The sequence below is a fragment of the Larus michahellis genome, chromosome 17 (assembly GCF_964199755.1).
Source record: "Larus michahellis chromosome 17, bLarMic1.1, whole genome shotgun sequence".
Classification (NCBI taxonomy): domain Eukaryota; kingdom Metazoa; phylum Chordata; class Aves; order Charadriiformes; family Laridae; genus Larus; species Larus michahellis.
Genome location: NC_133912.1, coordinates 8,379,043 through 8,403,543, shown reverse-complemented (window position 1 = coordinate 8,403,543; position 24,501 = coordinate 8,379,043). Strand labels below are relative to the sequence as shown.

The window sequence follows — 24,501 nt, the reverse complement described above, 5'->3', positions numbered from 1 at the left end:
GATTAACAGTGACTTTTTGAGAACTTCAAATGATTCATGGGAGCCCTGAACAGCAGCAGGCCAGGCACCCAGGCCCGCGCATTCACTCTAAAAATACCATCGCCTGCTGATTACTCCCTAATGACTATCCTTTGAGATCTGCCAGTTAGTGATTTCTTAATCCATTTAAATGTGCGCTCCATCGATAATGCTTAGATCTCATTAATCAGCCAAGATATCACGTTATACCGCGTCCGGTGCCTCACAAAAGCCTAAGCCTATTATTTCTACCCATTTCCTTCCGTCAGGCCAACCGAAGGTCTCAAAGGCGGGCCAGCTCTCCCTCTCAAAGCCCGTCACCAGGTGGAGTGGCCTCAGGACCCTCGGCCGCACTCCCCTTCCCACCCCACCACTCCTCCGTGGGGCTGCCACTCAAAACCAAGCTGACGGCAAACACCCAGCCCCCCCAAGCGCCCCCTCTCCAGATGGGTGGGTGGCGTGACCCTTGGAGCTGCTGGAGGCGGGCAGCAAACGCTTGGAGGTGGCCGCGGGACGGGTTTCTCCACCCACCCGGTGGCTACGTTCTCAGCCATTGTGGCCAGCAAGGATGCTAACACAGCGTAGGCACGACTTCTCTGGGAGTATGACCACGTACTTCAAGAAAAGGCTGCTTTTCTTGGGAAAGGCACGTGAACGGTGGTTATGTTCTCGCCCTCGTGCCTCTCCCCTGAAATACAATCAGAATATGCATAATGAGGAGACTGTGAGCAATAAATTTAACTCTGTGGTGGTATCCAGTCATTTCACTGCGCACAAGAGCTAGCAGAAGCTGCCGTAGACAGCCTGCGCTGCACTGGACACGTGCGGTCCTTGGGGCCGTGCCAACCCTCGCAGCGTTGAATCATCGCAGCCCAGCAGCTCCTGGTCCTCGCAATCTCCGTGCGAGTGAGACGGCTCCCACAATGCCGCAATCTGTCCACTCCAAGCGCAAAACCTGCACCGAAACAGTCATCGATAACTCAGTAAAACACTCACGGACACACTACTCCTTCTCCAAAGCCCAGGTGCCTCCTAACCCTCGCCAACCACCACCAGCAACGCACCAGTCAACCCTTCCCAGCCACCGTGCTGCCAACTGGGGTCCGGAGACAGCCGAAAGCTGCCTTCCCATGTGGTGCTTTGGGGGGAAACCATCCAAAACCACGACTGAGGAAGCCGAGCCACGCACTGAAAGCAGGCTGTGGGTTGCAGCTCCACCACAGGGCAGCGACGGGCACCGTCCGACAGCGCCGAGGTTCTCCTGGAGGCTTCGATCGCTTACAGCCCCTCCAGAGGGGCCAGCCGGGACGCGGTGGGGTGTCAGCAGAGGATTTCTCTCGGCAGAACCGTGCAGGTTAAGCAGGTCGCGCAGGGCTACAGATGCCAGCTCCACCGTGGCAGGCACCAGCAGAGACGTGGGCCCCAGCGGGGCTGGGACGGGGGGTGCAGCGCGGGGCGGCATCTCCGGACCGTTTGCCAACGGAGAACACGACGGAACGCACTCCTGCGGTGAGAGAGGGGCAAAGAGAGCGTCCGTCCTTCGCCTAGCGGCCAGCCCAGCCCAAACCACGGCACAGTGATTCAGCTGAAAATTCTCCGGCCTGGAACGGGGGACTGAATCCAAGTTTTAAAACCCATTTTACAATGACCGTGTTAATTCCTGGTGTGCACCTCCTGGCAGGAAGGATGACAGATGGCATCCTCAGGAGAAGGATCCCGCGGGCCAGGCCGAGTTCCTGCCCACTTCAGGCGACTGCAGCTTCAAAGCCGCCCAGATCCGACCTCAGACTTCTGTCTTCAGAGGGGCACCGCTGCACCAGCTCCTCGGCCCTGCTGGGTGGCAGGGAGAGGGGAGCCGCGGCCAGGCGGGTACGGTGCCCATAAACACCGCCCTTTAAATATTTAAGCTCGAGCTGCTGCTTAACCCCGGGAAAGGCCGAGCCCAGGCTGTGCTCCTCGCTCCCAACAACATTCCTCCGAGAAAACCGTATTAACGAGCTTGCAAACGAGCACCCAACTGGGAAATGTCACAAACAAGAGTGGCTAATGCCCCAGAAAATCAAATAACCCAACACTTGGCTGATCGTGGTGCTTTTCATATTTACTAAAAGAAAAAAAAATTTAAAAAAAAGCCTTAAATCAAAGTTGACGAAGGGGTCAACACCTCGCTGAACAAAACAACTCATTTATTCGTTTTTAGAAATCTCCAGATGATAAATTACGTTGACGTTAATCACTTCACTGCATACTATGCAATTAATATTGGTACTCGATAGAAATGTAAGGATTGCTGGAGATGCGACAGCACACACGTACGGCCAATTTTTAACATAATCGGCTGCAAAGAATTCCCCCATCCTAACAGCGGAGGCTGAAACAGATTCCATCGGTGCATATTTTAAAAGCCCACGTGTAGATATTACAAAAATGAATGTGCAATTAATTATAACATCAGAAAAGGAAAAAAAAAACCAAACAAGCCAAAGAAAATGCCAGATCAAGACTCTGACGCTTTCGCTTCCTGTTATCACGTAATGAGATAAGGAAAAGTACCACAAGGGCTGAACTTAAACGTCTCCGAGAATATCTGGTTCCATTCAATTCCTTAATGATATTTTAATGCATTTTGTTGCTTCATTTCCTTTCTAAAATTACACTCGACGCGCTGCCCTTCCATCCCTCACTGACGGCTCCGAACGGCAAAAAGAAAGCAGCCCCGGCCAGAACGGGGGGACGTTTCCAACCCGGCGCCACGCAGCGGACCGCGGCCGCCCCTCGCCGAGGGCTCTGCCTGCGCTGGCGCGGCCACGCATCGCGCGGAGAAGCGTTAGCGGCACGGGGAGCGCACGGCACCCTTCGTCAAACTCCGCCGGCTCTTGGGAAGCATCGCCGGGAGGGTCTCCCGCGTATCACACAGCGCTTCTTTGCAGAGGCTTCTTTTCAACAACACACCCTGCATTTCTGCGGAAAGATTTATCTCCAAACTTCCCAAAGGGCCGCACTACGTACGCGCCAAACAGCCTCCTCCGCGGGCAGGACCAGGCGACTGGGCAGGAATCAGTCTCACGCGCAGCTGTGCCGACGGCAGCATGGCAGCCTTTCCCCCAGCACCCGCGCTCGCAGCTTGCTCTTGGCTCCTGGAGTTTAGCTCAGGGCACGGTAACAAGCGAGGAGAGGGGAGCAGGGAAGCCTGGCAGATAATGCAGCGTGGCTATTAGCCGGCCGCCGCAGAAGCCCCCCCTGCACAAGAGGAGGAGCAGGAGACCGGGTCCTCCCTCTCCATGGGAGATGTGCGTGCCTCGGCACCCCGGAGGATGCTGGGAAGCCACCAGGGCGAGGAGGCGGCGGCCGCACGATAATCGGGTGCAGCACAGAACCATCGCCTCGTGACACCTTGGCCCAGCGACCGAGGGGCGGGTGCCGCACGGGGTACACGGTGCCACCAGGCTCTCTGTTATGAGGAACCCCACGCTTTCCCCCTCGGAAAAGCATGGAATCGCTCTGCCTGTCCCCCTCCGAGAGCGCTCTCCGCTTCCTGGGAAATGTGGGACAAGCCCGGCCTGGGGCCAGGAGGCCAACAGCCATTTAGAAACCTCTTCCCGAAGTTACCGAGAAGCTGAAACAACCCAAACCCCCGAAGTCTGCAATTTTCTTTGAACTACAACACAGAAGAAAATGTTCAAATGAATTGTTTTTAAAACAGAGCGAAGTAGGTCACTTTGCAGGCTTAAATTTCTGCACCTTCCTTTCTTTTCTTAGCGGAGGAGGACATTTCAATAAAACAAATACACATTTTAGGCAACACCTCCAAATGAGCTGAAGTACAAACGCTCCAGATTGTCAATGACACTTAAGGTCCTCATTTACCAAAAGACAGTTGACATCCCTAGCTTTAAGCAAATCACCTTACAAAGAGAAAAAGTGACTGTTCTGAAGGGAGAACGAAGGAGCCCTGGGGGAAGAAACGTCTCCCTCCTCCTCCTCCTCCTCCTCTCTGCCCAGCCACCCCACTTGCTGAACTATGCACTTTTCTGCTTGATTTTTTCTTTAAAAAAAAAAAAAAAAAAAGAACAACCACCAAACTTTTGAGTTGCATCTTACAGAAAGTATCTCCATGTTCCGAAATTTAGTCAGACAAAAAATACCTCATTATCTGAGAAGGCTCCATCCATCATCTCCTATCCTTCCCCCACGCATTTCATGCTCGAGTTGGATACATTAAGTGCAGAGAAATACAATGTCTGCTGAGAAAAATATTTCCCGGTGCCCTGCCGACGTTCCCAAGCAGCGGACACGCCGTGCCCTTGGTGGGAACGGGCAGAACTCCCGGGGAGAGACCCAAGAGCAGAGCCTGGAGCAGGGCACAGAGAACCCACGCGGAGCGATGTGCCTCTGGCTGCAGGAGCAGCAGCAGCCGGCGCAGGAGGAGCGGAGGCAGCTGATGCGCCTGGAAGGAACCGTTGCTGTCAATGGAAATGCACCCACAGCAGTCGGGAGGAGCCCCTTCCTCTGCTGCAACCCCCGATCTAAAAAGCGACCGAGAACGTATCAATGAGGCCTGATGGCAGGAGCTCAGCTCCCCGAGGGGCCAAGCCCACGTGCCCAGGAGCTCTGACCGAGACGCCCAACCGCAAAGACATGGGGACCTGCCTCCTGCTCGCGCTCTCCCAACGGCCAACAAGTCCTCAGCTAGAAGCAGGAAAAGCTCAAGGGTAAAAGTCTGCTCTGCAACTGCCTTTCCTGCCCTAAGTTCAGGTCCAACAGCAGGTACTAAATGCAAATGTCTGGACGCGCTCCAGCACACCGAGTCCCGCAGCCGCTAATTGCTGGGAGCCGCAAGGCTGCGATGCACGACAGGTTCTTCTGCCGGTGCTCTTCTCTCCAGCCATCTGCTGCTGCCCGCCGAAGGAACCGGCTGGGCTAGCGCGGGTCGAGGCCCCCTATATACACATAATCACTTTGAACAAGTCAGCCCTTAATTCAGACCAGAGCACAAACCCGAAGCAGTCCGGCAGCCCTTCTCCCCGTGCCCGCTCCCTTCCGAGGAGGCTCCGCGCTACCTCCATTCCAACAGAGCTCCCGAGCGACCCGAGGGGACGCTGAGATCGGAGCCACGGGCAGAGCCCTTCCACCCAGGGGAAGGAACCCCGCAAGACTTCAACACCTCCGCGTGACAGGGGAGATTGGATTCTTTTTATTTCCCCGTTAAGTATTTGATCAAGCCTCACAAAGGTGCTAATGTATTATTAAAGCTAATGGAGCTCTACAAGAAATGTTAATGGACATTAAGTTTGCATAAATGAATTACGCATTAGCAGAGTCGCAAGAAATCTAGAATCTGCCAATTGAGGTAGTATCTGATCATTTCTGTTTTCCTCATTACAGGAACATTACTTCCCGCTAGTTTCAGAGATATGAGAATTGTAACCAAGATGTTCATAATGAAACTACATAATGAAGCAGGCGAAATAAATTAACACAAAACTTCCTCTTCCCCTTATAACGCAATGTTCTAGTTGAAGTGAACCTACAAAACCGAGCACTTTGACTGGAGCCAGCACCCGGGTTTCTGAGGCACCCAGCGCGCTGGGAGGACCGTCGGACTGGGCTTTCGGAGCCCTTTTCCGGGCGGAGGCTGCGCTCGCAGCAGCGCCGGCATCTCCAGCAGCCGAGACTCAGGCACGGCCGCCCTCGGGACCACGGGTCTTTCCAGGCACCTGCTCATAAACCTTGTTACCGTCACACACGGCAGAACGGTTCCTAAACGAAGGGAAACACATTATTAATGCCGAACATCGTAGGAACGTTAGAGAAAACAGGGTGGCCTTAAGCAGCGGTGTTACTACCGGTTCCACGTAATTCGTGATGTAGGAAACCAGTCGGTGCTGCGTGGACACGAGGCGCGGTACTGAGCTGCTCTGGCACGGCACCAAGTAAACTTTTGCCAGACAACTCGCAGTGGTGGCCGGCCGCTTTGATGTGGCAGGAGAGAAGCACTGTTCAAAGAGTTAGGAGGTTGCTGAAAGAAAAACACTCCCATTTAATCTCTTCTGACAATTATAAAGCCCAGCCAGGAACCTCTGACAGCGCAAACTCCACGTACAGAAAGTTACTTCTTAAGAGAGTGTACGTATTGTACCGCAGATGGGTGAGGAAAAGTTGCGGCTTAACCCATGAAGCGGTACCCAACGTTTTGCTTTCAATTGTTAAATAACAGGATTATGAACCCCATCTCTGCTGTAATTTTGTCGCGTAGTGAATAATTCCCGAACTCTTAAGGGAGCCATTTTCTACGTTGAGAGAATGAAAAGTTCTGCTACTCACACATGACTTCTAGGTAACGCTGCGTCTGCAAGTCTTTGACGGCAGGGTGATCCACCAGGCAGATGACAGGGACGCCGTCGTCCTCCCGTCCCACCTTCAGCACCAGCTGGCTGGTCACCGTGTACATGTCGGACCACTGCTCCACCTCCGACTTGCCTGCCGGGAGAGCACCGGGAGAGCGGGGAGTGATCGCGGGAGGATGCAGCCAGGTCTCCTCCCTCCTCTCCATCCCCGTGGGATACCCGGCCCCCCCCTGCAGCCACGGCGGGTGAGGGAAAGGGGTCCTCTCCGCCAGGCTACTGCCAGTTAACGTCCACACCATGTCACTGCAACGACTAACAATCCCCTTACACCCTCCCCAAATCCCCACGCTCCGAAATCAATGAGCTACAAATCCCCTCCCACTCTTGAATCAACAAATTAGCTAGAAAAGCGATTAAACAGATTAACTTAATTAAAAATAGTATTGATAGGCTGGAGCATTTCAGCAGCGCTCGGCTGGAAGGAGTGGGGAGCAGCGGTGGCCGGAGCACCGGTGGCCTGTGGCTGCCCCAGGGACGCCACAACGCGCGGCCCGCAAACGAGGAGGAAAACAAGGCAAAACGGGAGAAAAAGGATTTTTCCATAACTCAGCAAGCGCTTGCTGACAACGCGCCTCCACTTCGGTTTCAAATATCCTTATCTGTGGCTTTTCATTTAAGAATTGCCAGGCACGAGAGTAACTTTTGTGGCAGAGGTCTTTCAAGCACCAAACGCGGCTGTCTGGTGTGTCACGGTGAAACGGAGGACGGCCGCAGAAAGCGACGCCCATTGATATTTAGAGGAAAGGCTTCCCGACCGGCAAAGCTACGCTTTCCCGCTACTCGCAGCCCACAGCCGAGTATTTCCCTTTCCCGGTTTCTGTTTAAAAAACCCCCAAGGAGTCGGCAGGGCGAGCGGGTGTTGCGAGGAGCTGCCGCTCACCCCAGCAGTCTTCAAAGAGAAGGGAAAGCTGGGATCCGACTGCCGACACGAGAAGACTCAATCAAGGAGCCGGACAGGCCACGCACCAAGGGTCAAATACCGCTGCCCGCCGGAACGGGGCGGGAGGCCCAGGAAGGGGCGGGTGGAGATGGGCACGCCACGGCCACGGCAACCCTGCTGGGAACAGCGGGGCACCGCGTCGCGTGGCAGCGGGTCTGCTTTCCGCCTCCACCACCACGCCCTCCGCACCCGGCCTGCGCGGACGCTCGCGGGCGTCGGACTTAAAGAGAGGATTTTATCTTGCCCTTGTCGGGGGGCGGATTTGAAGTAATGAGTCTGGACTTTGGCAGAGAGCCCTTCAGGGTCTCGGAGTGGGTAAAACACAAAGGTGTTGTCAACCGAGCTCACGTCGACGTGCAGACTTAAACTAACAGCACGTCACACGCAATCAGAGTCAGCGACTCCAACGTGCAAATACCGGGAGCAACCAGACTTCAGGGAGTCGGAGAAACCCATCTTATATGAATATTAAGCGGAACACAGAGAGAACGCTCTCGAAACATGAGAGCAAGACGGGAAGGTGAACTGAAAACCTTTACAGCCCGCAGCGCAGATGATCCTGCTCGTACCTAAAACAGGGCAGAAAGCTACAGAAACCGCCGCAGCAACAAATTCAGCACGCGGCTTCGGGGCTCCTCAAGGTCACCCGCAGTTAGAGGAAGACTCCAGGACCCTGTCCTCCAGCCCGGCAGGCAGGCAGAGGACCAAACGGAGTTCAGCCCTTCTGCGCTAGAGAGTAATCTGCCTGCCCACACACTCCTTTGTTCCTCAGCTGGCGGGTAAAGCAGCTCCCTCTGCTTTTTCTTCCTTCTTTTTTTTTTTCCCCTTAAACTGTCAACAGAGGACAAACAGCCAGCATTACATAAATCATCCCAGCGCTCCGCAAAAAGCAAGTGACTGAGAGGACACGTCTACCGGTTAGCTCCTTGTTTCCTTTGAACCATCGGATGGTGGTGGCTGGTCTGCTGGCCATGGCGGTGCAGTTCAGCTCAATCTCTTCTCCCTCGACGGCAATTTCTTTCTGGATATCAATTACCAAATTGCGTGGCGGGACTGCAATGACAAAAAACAACAAAACAACATGTACTTGATGAAAAAGGCATTTTTCGATCACTACATCAAGACAAACCTTCGGGAAAACCCATCAAACCTACTAGGGGAAACTGGCCACCCGCGTTTGTCTGATCTTTCAATCGATCAAAACCTTTGATAGGCGGTTTCGCAGTAATCAGAGCAAGCGCTTTCACTCTCCACCTAATAATCATCGTGGTTTCACAAATTATTACTTATCAAAGTTGTAACTTTCTGTTCCCTCTCCCAGGCAGGCCCCATTCCAGGGAAGAGCTTTAGTCCTCCGCGCCACTCGGTTGTGTGCGCTGCTATTTAAAAATACAGCTTGACTCCGTGCACGTTTCTTGACTTCTGACAAGGAGAGGAAACACAAAAGCTGACATTTGGGAGTGCATTACTTACCGTGCCTCCAACCTCGCAAGGCAATTTTTCTCTCCTGCTGTTCGGCTTCAAGCCTCAGCCGTACGGAGTGGAAGCCGGCCAGCAGACATCAGGCTCATTTCAGACGCTCAAAAAGCCGCCGAGTGCAAGCCCGGAGTGGAACGCCGTCCCGAATGCCACCCCCTTGGGACACTGCTGCCTGCCCCATCGCACCACCATAAACCAAATATGAGCCGTGCTCGAGAGGGGAGAGCCAGCGCCGCACCCAGCGGTTCCCCTCGCGTGGGCATTGGCCCTCCTCCCCCCATCTTCTCATAAAACACAAAGCTAGAATCACAGAATTGCCCAGCTTGGAAGGGACTTTTCAGATCATCGAGTCCAACCATCAACCCAACTCTGACCAAAACCATCACTAAACTGTATCTCCAAGCACTATGTCCACCCGTCTTTTCAATACCTCCGGGGATGGCACCCCAATCACCCCTGGTCGGTATAGGAGACTATACCCCGTGAAAAATAATCCATCGATACTCAGAAACAGGCTAGAGCTCCGGGGGGATGACTGCGCCGCTGCAGCGCAACCCAGAGACGTGGCAAACAGGCTGAAAAACGGCGACATGGGAACAAGGGACCTCTTCGCCATGAAAGCACCCATAGCTAGTGAGGCAGCCCCAGGGAAAAATGAGCATCAAGAGATCGTGCCGCAGGGTGCTGCGGTTTCAGGAAAAACCCAGAACTTCCAGAGGAAACTCAACTTCGCTCTGATCGCTATGATTAAGCAACAGCATAGTTCAAATGTGACTAACATGTTTCTGAGCTAATGAAGAACAAATATGTATAAATACCATCCAGATGATCAAATGGACTAATTAGTCACTTGTGGCTTTTCTCTAAGAAGAACAGAACGGGCTACATATTTGAGATTTTCACATGTTCCAATTAAGCATGAATAAATCTACATATCGTGCCATAGAAGACATTACAGCACACGGGAGAGCGGGGGGAAGCACACTGCGAAAGGAATAAAAAGAAAGTGCGAAGCTCTCTCCGAATACTGGCTACGAAGAAGGATGCCTCGACACTTCCCTCCGCTCTCGGAAGCGAGTATCATTAGAGGCGGATCAGCAAAACCACTCTTTGATAGAACGGAAGATACCTCGACGTCTATGGTGGGGCGCAGCCACACACCGACACGGGGAACCCCTCCCCGGCCCCAGCTCATTTTTTCTCCTCATTAGGGCAGCGGTGGTAGGGAAGGCAGGGTAGACATGTCATCCCTGGCATCAGGGCACCCAGCTCTCCGTACAAACGCTGGCCAAGATAAACACTCCCCTCCCTGGCCTTCTACCCATGGACTACTCTTGGCTGCCTGCTCTGTGAGCTCCGGCTTGGCCCGAGCGTGCGAGGAAGGTGCAGAGAAACATCGGGGAAGGGAAGGGCAGGCACCGGCCGCGCTGCAAGTCCCTCCCCCAAACCCAACCCAAGTGCCAGGCAAGAAAACAGACGTTTCCTGAATTCTGAAGCACAATTCACGTTTAAAAAACAAACAAACAGCAAAAAATGCATTTCATCTCCCACTTGAAAGAGATGCAGTGCCGGCTTATAGGTGACTAAAGTAAGTAATATTATTTCAAACACCTTCTTAGCATCGTTAGCAGTGAAATGAAATCCAACAAACTATTTCTGCGTGTGTATGATTAGAGACAAGAGCTGGAAGAGAGCTTCCGACTCCTATGAATATCAGAAAGTGCACTAAAACTTTGAAGATGTTGATAAATGTAATAGCTACAGTAGAACTCCTTATAAACATTATTTAAACAACGTATAAAAAGCTGAGAACCATATCTCATTCCATAAAAGGAGGAAGATTTAAACTAATCAGCGAGGGAGATCTTACATTAAGTCACCCTCTGTGATTCGGGTTCTGCTATTAATAGAGTCTTACGAGCCGCCGCTAATCTGCAGAAGCGGCTCCGGTGGCAGGGGCTGCTGTTGCGGGCACCCACCCGCGTCCTGCCCGAGAGCCGTGGGGCAGAGCCGTGGGGCGAAGGCAAGGCAGGGGCTCACCAGGCTGGGGCTGAGCGTATCGGGGGGGACGGAGGGGAGGGGGCAGAATTAGCTCTGCAAACAGCCAACCCTAAGCAAACGAGCAGACTCGCGATGTCAAATGAGCGCGCTGGCGTCCTCTCACACGTGAAACAAATTTTGGAGGAAATGAGTAGGAAGCTATCGCTTTCCGTCAGGTGAGCGCGAGGTTTCACTGATTTGTAAGTCAACTGACAAACACGCGAAAACTCGCGCATCTTCCCAGCGGCAGGAGGTTCACCAGCGACACCGTGAGTAATGCTTGCCCTTAAGGAGTATCATCGACGGGCAAAGATGCTGTCGTTTGCCATTAAAATGTAATCTCTCAAATCCCCAAGTTTTGGAAGAAAAGATTCAGAACGTGATCAGAGCAGTCTGATTACGGAAAACACAAAATTCATAAACTGAACAGTTCTACCATGCTATGAAGCACTCAGTGTTAATTTATTTTCCTTTGGCATATCAGATAATTATCAAAAGACATCTTCTACAGCTTTTACTTTCTGGCCGACTTCTTTCTCACTTCACCGAGCGAGACCCAACCGTTGCCGCTTGTCTTCCCTTCTTCCCAAGAAACGTGCCTGCCCTCGCCCTGGAGGAGACGGATACGAGCCGGAGGAGGGCTCGTCTCGCGCAGCTCCTGCCGCTCTGCACAGACCTTCCTTCCAGGACGCCAGCAGGTCCAGACCTGCCCGAAAAGCCAAACGATTCCCTCGGATGCTCCTACAGAGCAGTGACAGCACAAGCGAGCAGTCCCTCCAGGCTGCCTGCAAACGAAGGCTGGTACGAAACCCCGCTCCGTGAAGGGCAGGAGAACCTGGCAGCCTTTCCCAGTGCCCTGCCCAAGAAAAAGGGAGGCTTGGAAGTGGAGAACACCTCACGCTTACGCTTCTGCTTATTCTTTGAAGCCAAAAAAAGCCTGAGAACAAAAAGGAGAAGACCCAAGAATCCCACTAAATACGATGTCACCTACGAAGAGAGGCTGAGGGTGCAAGCAGGGACGCCTGGCAACGCCAGGGCGATGGACAGCCCGCTGGGCGTTTGCTGGCAACCCCTGAAAATCTTGTGGCTGCACGTGCAGCCGCACTGAGCGACTGAAGGGCTGAGCTGGCCTGCAGTGGGCAGCGCCCGGCATCAGATCCGTGCTGCGCTTCATCGCCGGAGAGAGCGGCTGGAGCCCCCCGACCACCCAGCGGAGCCCCGTCCCACGGACCCTGCGCCTCCAGGGACGACAAAGTTCACCGCGAGCACCCGATGGGTCCTTACCGAGCACTGTAATGGTGGTATAAATTTCCTGGGGGGGATCAGTGTAGAGCTGGCAGAAGTACCTTCCCTCATCAGAAATGGAGACGTTCGTCAAGGAGACGCGGAGCTCGCTGTTGGAGAAGTTCACCAGCTGGAACCTGCTGTCCTTCAGCGCTGCGGAGCAAGCACAGCCTCAGCGACCGCCAGGAGAGACGCGGCGTCCCCTCCCTCCGCCCAGCAAAGCCAAAGGCCTCCCACAACGGCAGCAGCACCCAGACAAGCACCCCGCGGCTGCCCACCCCAGCCTCCGCCCGCCCCTCGCCCCTAACGCTGGGCCGAGGAAAGATTTCTGTTCTCACAGCATTACAAGGCACCAACACGAGCAAATCGCCGGGCGCAGGATCACAGCTTTGGACACGGTTTTATCATCAGCTGGCTTAGGGACGTGTAGGTAAAATGCTTATCGTGAAAACACGCTTCTTACGGTGTCAAAAAACTTCAACACGGAGCCGCTTCTGACTGTGCGCGGTCAGTGGACTAGGGACAGCATGAAAAGAAACGAACTGGGAAAAATGTAGTTTAAAACCTGTCTCCTGATCAGGAACAGCTGCCCAAGTTCTTTTAAGAACATGGAACCGCAACATTTTCAATCTCACCGGCCGAACACGGGGGCCCGAACAAAGCATGCCCACTGGGAAGGGAGCGGGGTGTGACGTGTGCGTCCACAACGCAGGGCGCAACGCGTCCCACCCCCGCAGTGACGCTAATGCGGACAATTTGAGGCGTTTCGTTGCAGCTAGCATGCTCTGGGGCATGGTCACAACAGGAAACAGAGCCAGACTCGTTCACCGGACACGGCAGTGACGGGAGGGTCTGTTTTGGTTATAAAGCAGCACAGATTGTCTCGAAATGTTCAGTCTTCAAAGCAAACAGATTACCTCTGAGAACATTGCACTGTCTCGGCGTTGCCCTACTCAATTTGTTTGTGTCAGCTAAATATTTGGCACTCGATTGCAATTCACCCTGAATTACTACAATCAATTCCTACTGCAAAGTAAGACGGGCTGGCTTTTAAAGGGGCCCATCAAGGTTTCCATTAAGGAGAAGGATTATGATTGCCTGTCTCATCTACCCTCTAAAGAACTGCCTAAACTTTAAGTGTCTAGCGTTACGTTAAAAGAAGAGACCTCGGCAAAGGCCTTCTCCCGAGCGCAAGCGGGGTGCGGGAACGTTATCATCGCACAAGGGAAGCCGAAACTTACGCCTGAAATCGCGGAAATAAATCGTTTGCCTGTTGGGGTTCAGGAGCTGAATCACCGAGTCGTCGCTGTTCTTGACGCGGCAGCTGATGGTGGCGACGTCTCCCTCCACCACCGTCACGTCTTCGGTAACCAGATTCTGGCCGTCGCCTGCAAGAGAGAGCGAAGATGAACTAGCGGAGGTGGGAAGGACTCCCCCGCTTCTGTTTTCTGCAGGGGAAGCCTTGGGCAGCAACGGCGAGCCCTCCAGCCGGCCGGGCTACAGGGAAGCGGGACCCCCCAGTAACCGAGCAAACACCCCGTGCCCAGCCACATTTGGGGTTTGCTGGGGCTGATGGCAATTTCACTGCAATTACCCGCACGACGAGCACTCAAAACAGCAATGCCAGGGCACGCAAAGACAGGCTTTCCCCCCGGACTGTACTGGGCACCGCTGCGTTAAAGAGGAGTAACTGGGAGGGAGCTCCGTGACGGGAATACAGGGAAAATAATCACCGAATCGTCTAGGTTGGAAGGGACCTTTCACACCACCGAGTCCAACCATCAACCCAACCGCTCTACGGCTGTGCGTAAAACGGCCTCTCCACGGCGCAGCCTGTTCATCGCACAGGGACTTTCCTCCCGGCGCAGCCTCCCGGCTGTTCTTTAACGCGTGAGCAAAGGCAGAGGACGAGGGAAGGCTCCCTCCGGACACCACCAGCCCCTCCACGCTTCAACGCTCCCACCGGCCTCGGGGACCAAGAGCCACGCCACGCACACAGGAATGGCACAAATTCCCTTCCTCTCTCAAAAGATGAATTTTGTTAAATTACCTTTAAAGAACAATTTGCTGTGATACACATTTATCCTTTGACTCGAGCAGACGGACGTTAGGGAACCAGGTTTTACTCGCTCCGTGTAATCAGTAAGCGCTATTAATGTCCAGAGGCAGGAAAAAAAGAATTCGATGCAATTATGCTGTGGGAGCCCTGTAATCATTTACAGGTCATCACCTCGCAAACTCTCCTCCTAATGAATCGAATCATTACATCACACGCACACCGAGACATTTGCTTCCCATGCTAAAGAACGCCGAGGATGGGGACTCGAAAACAGCGCTCTGCGTTTCCATTCTTCCAGAACTACGCGTGTCCCTCAGGTTCGGACGCGAGCCGGAGAGCGTGGAGGGACACGGCCCCGGGGACTCCAGCCAGGGGACCGCTCATTGGAGCCCCCTTCGGTAACGACTTCGGTCTGCTTTCAGACCGCACGGGCCTTACGGACCAGGAGGCAATGCAAAGCGGGAGAGATTTTGAGGCTTTGGTTGCCGATTTGCCAAACGAAGTGGCGGCACAGGGGCACCTGGCCAAGGGCCGGGTGGCCAGGAGAAGCCCATTGCTATTAACAGCACGGGGACCAGCCCGGAGACAGTCCCGCCGCCCGGGGAGCCATGAAAATGCAAAAATGCAAGTTTTTGATAAAGCTACGAAGAAATAAATCTGGGCTTGTTCTTCTCTCATCTTGTGTTCTCACCATTTTTCTTTCTTTCCTTCTGACTTGCATTTCTTGTTAGACATGCCTTGGAAATAAGTGTTTGGCAAAAAGTTTGCATCGTTTGGAAAGAAAGAGATTGATAAATCGTCAGCTGCCTTCCTAAGCCTGACAGCACTGGGTTGACGTCTCGGCACATTTTTCTGCGCTCTCGGTATAACTTTTATTTCTCCAGACTGATGAACTTTACGCAGCAACGTGGAAAGTTGTGAGCAAACAGGGTAACACCCAGCGCCAGCGATGCGCCCCCCAGGCCCATCGCGAGGTGGCGAAGAGCCCGTCACGGATATTTTCCGGGCTCCCACTCCACTTTCCACCAGCTGACCGAGCTCGAAGCCCCCGTCCCGCCGGCGCAGACCCCCACGGCATCGCCCGCACCCCGTCTCGCCTCCCCAGAGAAAAGCCCCGGCCATGCCAGAGCGGCGCGGAACCCATCTCTAACACACAGGCTCCGGCGTAAACAACAGTCAAATCTCTCCAAAGCGGTGCAAGCAAAATTATTCAACGTTACTAACTGCTTCTGGGGAATAATTCTATCAAAGCCATTCAAAACAAGGTTCTTGCACAAGGATCAGCTTGATATGTTCTCATAAACGCAATATTCCCTACAAATCATTAACAAAGCTATTAAGATTCGATTTCCATCTAAGCAATTATTGCTAGCGTATTTTTTTACATTTACTTTAAAAGACTCAATCCTATTTTCAATTCATTAAACTGTTCCTTGCATTTACTGAATTTTACATCAGCTTAGAAGCCTATTTGAATTAATAAGAATTACAGTAGAAGTAATTTAGAAATAAATTATTTGAAGTTCAAGCCGCTGAAGCTTTTCGTGCCGGGATGCCGCTACATTAAGCGGGCTGACTGACGGCTTCAGAAGCCCAGCATCCCGGTCCAGGCTGGCACCGGCATCCCTCCGCCGGCGGCGTTTATGGCCCCGGGGCTGGGGATGGGCAGGGCGCACGCGGGGACAGGTGGGACCCACCGGCCCGAGCAGCGTCGCCAGCCTCCCGGCCATCGCCTATTCATTCTGAATTAAAGGGCGTCTAATCCGGCGGCTGCCTGCGAAGCTCCTCTTGCTCGGCTGCCCCACATTCGCTTGCTCAAGCCGAAGCACCAGACCGTACGCCCGGACGCCTTTGGCTATCTGTACTCATATCTGCTCCCGCTCACCAAGGCAAGAGAGCTATTTCCGAGAACAGCCTCCATGACAAACTCTAAATTAGACAAAAACGCAAGGCAAGGTGAGAACTCTTTAGGCCCATCTGCGTGTCAGCAGCTCAGGAAGTTTCTCGGTAAATATTTACTGGCGGTATAGAAGTACGGCGAGGAGCATTAGGGTAGACGCATTTACAGCGTTGCAAGATGCTGTAATAGGAAAAGAAAGATTCATGGGGGAAATTAAGTTTAGGCCCTTGTCTTCCTGCCTTAGACCACCGCGGTATTCGCTTTTAAGGCTGCAAAGTGAGACATAGGCGAGTAAAGCGTGTTTCAAGCAAGTTCCTCTTAGCTGGCCACAGCCCAGGGACCGTGGCTCACGCGCCGTGGTCACACTTCAAGTCAATTCTTTCCCCACTTGCGGCACACGGGGATGGAGCGAGGGGTCAGGGAGACAAGAGGGAGAGTCTTCAGTTCCTAACCCTGCAGGAGCCGCAGACTGTCAGGAGCAGCAGCGCCGCTGCCGCGCCACAGGTACCGACACAGATGCTTTCCAAGACAGACTGCTTCTCGCGATACCCGAACCGTGGAAGCCCACACACTTAAACAAAATTTCTCTTAATAAATTAAGCCAAAGGAAACAACCCACACAGATACACAAACTATTTGTTCGTGCGCTGGAGGGAAAAAATGCCACCGTGATCAATCCACGGAATTAACGTAATTCGGATGTCACAACTCATCTACCAATTTCAGCTATGCAAAAGGAACGTTAACAGAACGGGAACAATTTTAGATCAGGCTGCCTACAGAATATACCTACAGATGTGGGCGCGCGGCACAGCTCTCGGCACGTGAAGCCCAACAGGTCCTGCGCCGGCCACGAAGAGGATAGGTCTGGACAATAACGCTTACAAACGCACCGTAAAAGCCAGTCTGCGTTCCTCACGGCGCGTCTGAAGTATACAGAGGTATGGATGTTGTCATCCACTTCCACGAAAAAAGCTTATTGTGAAAAGTTCTGGGCGAAGGGCCGGCAGGAGAGAAGGCAGCCGCTGCTGCTGGCGCCGGGCTGAATCCCTCCGAGGCCACAGAGCCCGGAGCCACACGCGGGCACCTCTCAACAACGTTCTTTTCACGTGATCCTCATCCTCGGAGGAAACCTTTTGTTTGCCGCCACGATTTACAACCTTTTGAAACGGCAACCTTCTCTTCTACTAAGAGGTCGTTACCAGTTTTGCGACCCTGAGCCAAGCATCTCGGAGATTCTCCCGCATCCCAGGAGCTCTTATTCCCTCTTCAACATCTTCTCCACGGCCAGCAGCCGACTCGCTGTGGCCAAAACGCAACTCCGCTTCCCACGGCAAGAAGCTCTTAAAAAAAAACAACAGCAGCAAACAAAGGGAATTCTAGAAAAATCTCCTTTTGGAGTTTGCTCTGCCGCGCAGCCCTGTCCCCCCCAGCGCGCTGCTGTTGAGTTTAGCCCTGCGAAAGTCCCCGTTTCCCGAGCACGGGGAGCGGTAGCTGCCTTCCCGCACGGCATCGCGCTCCAGCCGCGCAACGGCAGCGAGCGGGTCTGGCCGAAAGGCCGGGAAGGGAGGGGATACGGCAGCTCCGCTCGCCCTCCGAAGCCCAGACCGCAGCTCGCCGATACGGTGACGCTCCCCTTGCGCTCCCAGTTTTACTTTCAAACTGAACGCGTTTTCTTCTTCCCGTACCGCTACGACTAGGCTTAGAGGAACGGCTTTGAGAAAGGACGCTGCCGAGGAGGCTGCTGCTACTGATGATACCGAAAGCGTCGGTCTGGGGAAAAAAAAGGTGGGGTGGGGGGAATTAACGTCCCCGGAAACTATTCCCGAAATATCGGTATTGTGAGTCTGTAAAAGCAAAGGCACTGCCGACCGCTACCGAAGCGCGTTGCTGCCGAGGAAGGAGCCACTCCTCGGTACAGGGCTGCCTCCTTTGAGAGCAGAGAACGATTCTGCCCAAAGGTTCAGCACTCCTCAGAAGAGGGAACGGCAAAAGAGACGGAGGCGCCAGATTAAAGGCCCACGTCGTCATCGTCGGAGTCGAGACGGACGCACCAGCCTTGCCACGTGTCCCCGGAACCATCAAACCTCACCTCACGAAACACGCAGCTCAGAAAAATATACTGCGAATTCAAGCGAGTTGTGCACAGCTAGTAAATTTGTGGAGAAAAAAAAAAAAATGCTGCGGCCGCCTTTACAGCTTTTCTTGCTTAAAGAGTCAGAATAAAAGATGACAATAGCTCCGAACTGACACCAGAGGCTGTATTTACTTTAAACATTTGTGGATTTCTGCGTGATGAAGCGGCATCGGGGAATTCTCTCTACTGGTTTGTAACCAAAATGGGAGAGAGAGAGAAAAGTGCTGTGAAATAGCGCTGCGGCAACGTCCGGGGGAGAGCGGCTCCTCCGCTGGGTCCCGCTCCCCTCGATTAGGGAATCGCTCGGCCCTCCGGGCTCCGGAGGCTGCCAGGAGCACCCCACTTCCGACGGACCCCTCCGGAGCGGCAGCCCCCCCAGTCCCCAGGTACTAATTGAGCAGAGAGCTAATGACGGGGGTCCGCGCGCGCTGGGCCCGTCGCTCGACAAGAACTAACTGGTCAGCCCGCATCCCATCGAACGAGCGAGCGAAAACACTTCTTTTGCTCTTAGGAATAAGGAACATCATGCACTTTTTCGGCCCGGAGCATCTCCCGAGCTGCCGGAGCCCGTCCCCCCCGCCTGCCCTCCCCGGTAACCACAGCAGCGCAGATTGATGACCCGTCACCTCGGCTGGGATTAGACGTCAGGCTTGTCTTTCTATTACCCACATATTGATAGATAAAAGTCCGGGGCCATACATCGCCTGTCCCTTCAAAGGCTGCCGTCGGCAGGTGCCGAGGATCGATACCGATGTGACCTGTCACTGCCAGGGGGGGACACGGCAAACAGGCGGGAGGGATGCGGCACCGCTCGCAGCGCCAGCGCCGGGCTTTGCAGCGCAGCCTGCTCTGCTGCAGACCCCGGGGCTTCGCTCCCCACTTCTACCCAAATCCAGCGACAGAAAGCAATTCATACCCGCGGCCAGAAATCTCGTCTTTCAGAGTACGACCGTATTTCATGCTAATGGGTTCGGACCATTTGAAGGAGGAATCCTACAAGTCACGCTCCCCGCGACGGAGCTTCTGATGTCTAAAAGCACAATTTACACGTCTGGCTGCCATGGCGAAGCTGGAAAGCTGTGTGCTATATGTTTTTCCTGGTTTAGAACTAATTTCTTAACCCGTTTGACAGTTGTTAAATAAAAGATGTTGCTACTGCAGCTTTTTATTTTATATTTTTGTATGTATGTATCTGTCTACGAAGGGATGCTCAAAGAGTTTAGCTAACTTTCCAGAAGAATAGCTTTCAAGAAGCAGCAGCAGCAGCTGATCTCTCGCTTTTATTCTGGAAGTTGACGGTCCATTACAAGACAATAAAAGGTCGCTTATGAAAAGCCTGTCATGCTCTCCTAAGGTCAGAGGCTTACGGCGCATCATCCAGAGGAGATGCGGGTGGGCACCGCTCCCCGGCCGCCGCACGCAGGAGAGACCAAGGTCTTTGTGTGGAGGGTTGAGACAGGGAGGTGGGACGGGGACATCCCGCCCGGGAGACGCCTGTGGGCTCCGAAGGGGCTGGCGGGGCACTCTCCAAGGGAGAAAAAAGCAAGGAAGAGCGCGGGAGAGCGAGCAAAAGCACAGTGAAAGGCAGAGCTGTGCCCGGCCTCGGGAGAAATACGAGGCGGGTACCTTCCCCTGGCGTCCCTCCTCGCACCCGGCCACCACGGCCAGCCACGCTCCGTCAAGGACGGCACCCAAACCCCGATGTCTGGCTCTCCCCAGCACAGGCGGCTGCTCGGAGGCAGCAGGAGCGAGGGAGACGCGGTGCGACAAGGCGAGAGGGGCCCAGCAGACTGCCGCCTCCACTCAGTGTGTTTAAATAATACCCAATTAGGATCAACACTCATTTATTATTAATGTCGCCCTAATACAGTGTTCCTTATCTGCATTTTATCTTCCGGGCACATCGCCAGCAAGGACACACGCTGCCTAGATCTAAGGAAGGAGACCTTGATTAATCCGGGCTTTAAAATACACGTGGAAGCTCCTCTCTGCCACGACTCCTTCCGTGAGGAGCCGAGGCTGATGTACAGCAGGTTGCTGCAGGTAAGAGGAGGGAGCGCCGATGAAAGATTCAGGTTTCCCAGCCGATGAGCGCTTTCAGTGCATTTACATTATCAGAACAACGTTATTTCAGAGCACCGACCTCGCTTTCTCTCTCTGCCACGGGGGGCTCAAGCCGCGGCAGCCTCTGCTGAAGCCGGAGCACGGAAGGAGAGCGTTTACGTGTTTGCAGGTTTGTCACCTGCACTGTCGCCTCTATTTTTGTACTTAGCGGCTGGCAGCAGCCACATGCTTCGGATTTAGCGTGGCACCGGTCACGCCCTGAATTGGCAAGCGCTACCTTTGGAGGAGGCTCACCCATCTGCTCTCTCCCCGCCTCTCCCTGCAGCCGCCAAGCCCGCGCTGCCGTGGGCAGAGACCGGGGAGCGCGGCGGGGACCGTCCCTCGGCATCCTCCGCACGCGGGGACACGAGCCACCCCAGCCCTGCACCCCCAACACGCTGTGGGGGATCACGCCGAGCGTTGGGCCGAGACACCGTTACTATTAAAGTCCGTTCTGGAATAGGCTCGGGTCTCAGCTCCTACAGCCCCCGCTCCAGGCGCAACACAACGCCCCCAAAAACGCCAGTATGGATTAGGCAGAATGACGGGATTCTCCAATAACCGGGAAAACGGCGTCAGGTCGGATGATGGGTTTCATTTTACTCTAATGAGCAGATATGTCTTATATCCGTACCTGTAACCCATTCCTTGCAGATTTTTTAACATCCTTTTTTTTTTTTTCCTACTGTCAGTAGCATCTGTCACAACGTGCAGCTTAATAATCTCTTTTAAACCCAAGAAATCTTTATTTCCATAAAGCACCCAAGATGAATTTTGATCGGCATCAGCCCCATCTCCTCCCCAAAGAACGGGCCTCCCTCCGCTGCCCGCACGTGGAACTTAGAGCCGTTCTGAAATCTCCAGCTCCGCCACTGCAATAGGCAAGAAGTAAACGACAAAGTTAGTAACGGATGTTCAAACCTGTAGAAAATGTCCTGAAGCACAAAGGGATAACAGATAATAAATCGGAATACCTATTTTTCTTGGGGCACTCTGGCCAATTCCCTTTCTTTGGCTAAGACAGCATGCCGCCAGCTTTAAACTACAACACTTTACTTGCTGCATTATACGCAGAAGTTCTTTTCTAAGCCTTCAATAAAACACCCGCAGAACTTTTATCCAAAGTGTTCACCATTTCCTAAAACGAGCAGACAAAATATTCACCGGTTTGAAGAACCGAGAGCTTGCAGACCCCAGCCGCCCTTCCGTGGGCGCTGCAGGCACCAGGATGACACCTCCTCCACGGATTAGGCCGAGTTTGTATTTTGCCCTTTGAATTCCCAGTTTCCGGCCCTTCCCAGCACCTTTCCCGGCTCAGCCCAGCGGGAGCAGGAGCCGTCCTGGCGCGGGCGGCTGTGGGATGGGGATGGGGAGATGCCCAAGAACCCAAAGCCCAACATCTCCCGGGCTTGGTGCGGCGCTGGAGGGTAAGCGCCAGCCTGTCTCCTGCTTCGCCAGCCTCCAGAATTCACACATTTAGTATTTTCCAGACCCTTTTCCCCCAGATAAGGCAAAAATTGCTGCTGTCTTCTACTGCAAGAGCTGGGCTCCTAATGGAAGCGACGTATTCCAGCTGCTGGGGGCTTCACCGAAATGACAAATACCACGCGGCTCAATAACACAAAACCAGAAACACCACACGATGGAAACAGCACTAGTGCAAAAAGCAAAATAGAATTATGAAACGCTCCGTCTTCCAAACACACGGCCTAATTTCTTTTTTTAAATGCCCCCTTCGGTTTTCTTTTAGAGATACCACCTTTCGTCAAAGGGAGAACGACAAACGCCACCAGCCAGGACTGTGCACTTTTCCCCCCCAAAAATACAGGAGGGGGAACCCCCGCCCCATCTCAGCAGCAGCATCCTGGCGATCAAAGTGAGAGCTCCTTCCACTTTCTGCTTGCAAGGAAGGATAAAAAGGTGCGTTACAGCAAAAGCCTTTAGCCTAGACCCCGGCTCAGACACAATGATGAACGCTAGCCTAAAGGGCAACACATCTGTAAGTTTTAAGTCTCTTGCAACACCACCTGTCCTGATTCATCTCCGCGATAAAGGCAGTTCGGACAGCCATTTTACCGTATTTATTATTTTACGGACAACGAAGAAAAAATGTGGAATCGGCCCTCAATCTGCCACCCATCGGATTTCTAAATGTTGCTAGAAGACCAACGCTAATGTCTTTAAACGTTAATCTGCTCGCTGCCGATTCTGCACGTCCCCCCCTTCAGCCTCCGCCCGGCGGCTCTTCCGGGCCAGGGGAAAGAAAATGTATTTTTGGAATTTCCCCCCCACCCTTCATCCCTGGGGTCTGCTTTGAGCAAAGCCACGAAAGGAAGAGAAGGGGCAGATGCTGCCGAACGCGTTGCTGCCAGCTGAGTGGAAGGCACAAAGCCCTCGCCCCCCGTTCACGTCCGGGGGCGCAGCTTGCCTGCTGCGTCCGCGTTCTCCACGCCTTGGTCTTGGCAGGACAAAGGCAAAGCTGGAAGGACGGGAAAAGGAACGGTACGTGCCGCCCACAAAAATAAAGCCATGATTCGATACGCTGCGGCAGCCCCGTCCCCCTTACCGCCTCTGCAGTGACGGCGACGAGACCACTAAATAAACACAGAAATGGTGAGAAAAAAGGACATTTTGGGATGTGGTCCTCACCCCACCTGGCTCAAACGAGCAGACGCAGGTTGTGCCCAAACGCCACCAAGGCTTGACCCATCCCAAGGTAGACGCCCCAGCCTGGGGACACCGGGGGAACACCAGGGGACACTGAGGCAGGGACAGGAGGGGCAACCGGGGAAAGGGCCGCGCTGGCCACTCGCCCGTCTCTCCAGGCCAGCCGAGCCACGGCAGCCCGCCACCTCCGCGTTCAAAGCGCCCCTCCCTCTTACCAAGCACTTGGTAAATTTTATCACACATTTCTAAAAGTTGCAGCTGCTTTTTAAAAATGGATTGTGTTTAGCTTTTAATTAAGTCTTCGTCTTTGTAGAAAAACCCACAAGCCTTAAGGTTTAGACTGTCATTTTAAACAAAAGTAAAATGGTAAATGCCTTTTAGATGCAGCACCATTAGATATAATTAAGCAATGGGTAAAGCATACGTCGTGCTATAAATGTCATTTAGTTTTACAGTTAAACTCATCAACATTTATCAAAACACTGCCTGAAGAAAGAACGAGACAGCCACGGCGAGCGCCTTCGACTCGCCGCTGTCTGCAGCGGCGCGCTCCCAGGCGAAACCGCGGCACCAAAAGCCTCCCCCGTTCCCATCTCCCCCTTTTTTGACTGAAACGTTGATGCTGCGCAGCGTGGTGAGGCCGCGGGGGGACCCGGGGGCAGGACCGGCAGCCCCAGCCCCGGCCGGGCTCCCCCTGCCCACCCCACTGCGGCGGGGGGAAACCACCCCACGACCCACGACGAGACTTTGGGGTCTGCTCGCTGGGGAAGCGGGAGCTCGGGCTGCCACGGCGCAGCGCGAGCCGTAAAGAAAGGAAAACACAAGCAACGCGCGTTACCAGGTACTGCTGTGCCTGTTCTAGTTTAAAAAGCTCAACATCTCTTGTTTTCTCCCGAGAAGCATTAAAACATGCAAACGGAGCCCATTAGAAGCAATTTTCAATTTACTGCTCCTCCTTGATATTCACACGGTAAACACCAGCAGGTATCGGCTCCATCAATAAGGGCCGCAGGCACCCGGCTGGCTGTAAACCATGTCGAGCTCCCTGACTTTGAGGCTTCAGACAGAAGAAAAGGCAAAAAGCCACCCCGGATTTGAAACCGATGTTTCGTCATCACCCGTCGTTAAAACATGATGCTGTTGTACGATTTCAGAAGCAGCCGTGAGAGGATGCTGAACGCTTCGGCGAGTATTTATTCATGCCCCCTTTCCACCCTGGCGTGGATGCGTGTTCTCCTCCTCCTCCCCGCCGTGCCCGGCACTGCAGCTCTGCAGCAGCGGCGTCTCCTCGCTCCACCGTCTCCTCCGCACCGTGTTGGCAAGGCAACAGGCACCGCGGGCTGCGGGGAGCCGGCAGGGCCGCAGCCTCAGCCAGCGCCTTCGCTACCTGCGCTTCCCCCCGCTTCGCATTTGCGCCTCTCCTGAAAGACCCCAGGCCGCTCCCGGCGCCGGGCTGCCGCCATGCTC

General features: G+C 53.8%; 1 protein-coding gene across 15 annotated transcripts in view; it reads right to left on the bottom strand.

The window, feature by feature from the left end:
• The window catches only part of CADM1 (cell adhesion molecule 1), a 165,158-nt gene that overhangs the window by 39,154 nt on the left and 101,503 nt on the right, over window positions 1-24,501 (bottom strand). For all 15 annotated transcript variants that reach the window (XM_074561447.1, XM_074561438.1, XM_074561439.1 and 12 more), the window contains 4 exons: window positions 13,410-13,556; window positions 12,169-12,321; window positions 8,281-8,418; window positions 6,343-6,498 (listed from right to left, as the gene is read on the bottom strand). In XM_074561447.1, the coding sequence (XP_074417548.1) occupies window positions 6,343-6,498; window positions 8,281-8,418; window positions 12,169-12,321; window positions 13,410-13,556 (594 nt within the window). The remainder of the gene's footprint in view (window positions 1-6,342; window positions 6,499-8,280; window positions 8,419-12,168; window positions 12,322-13,409; window positions 13,557-24,501) is intronic.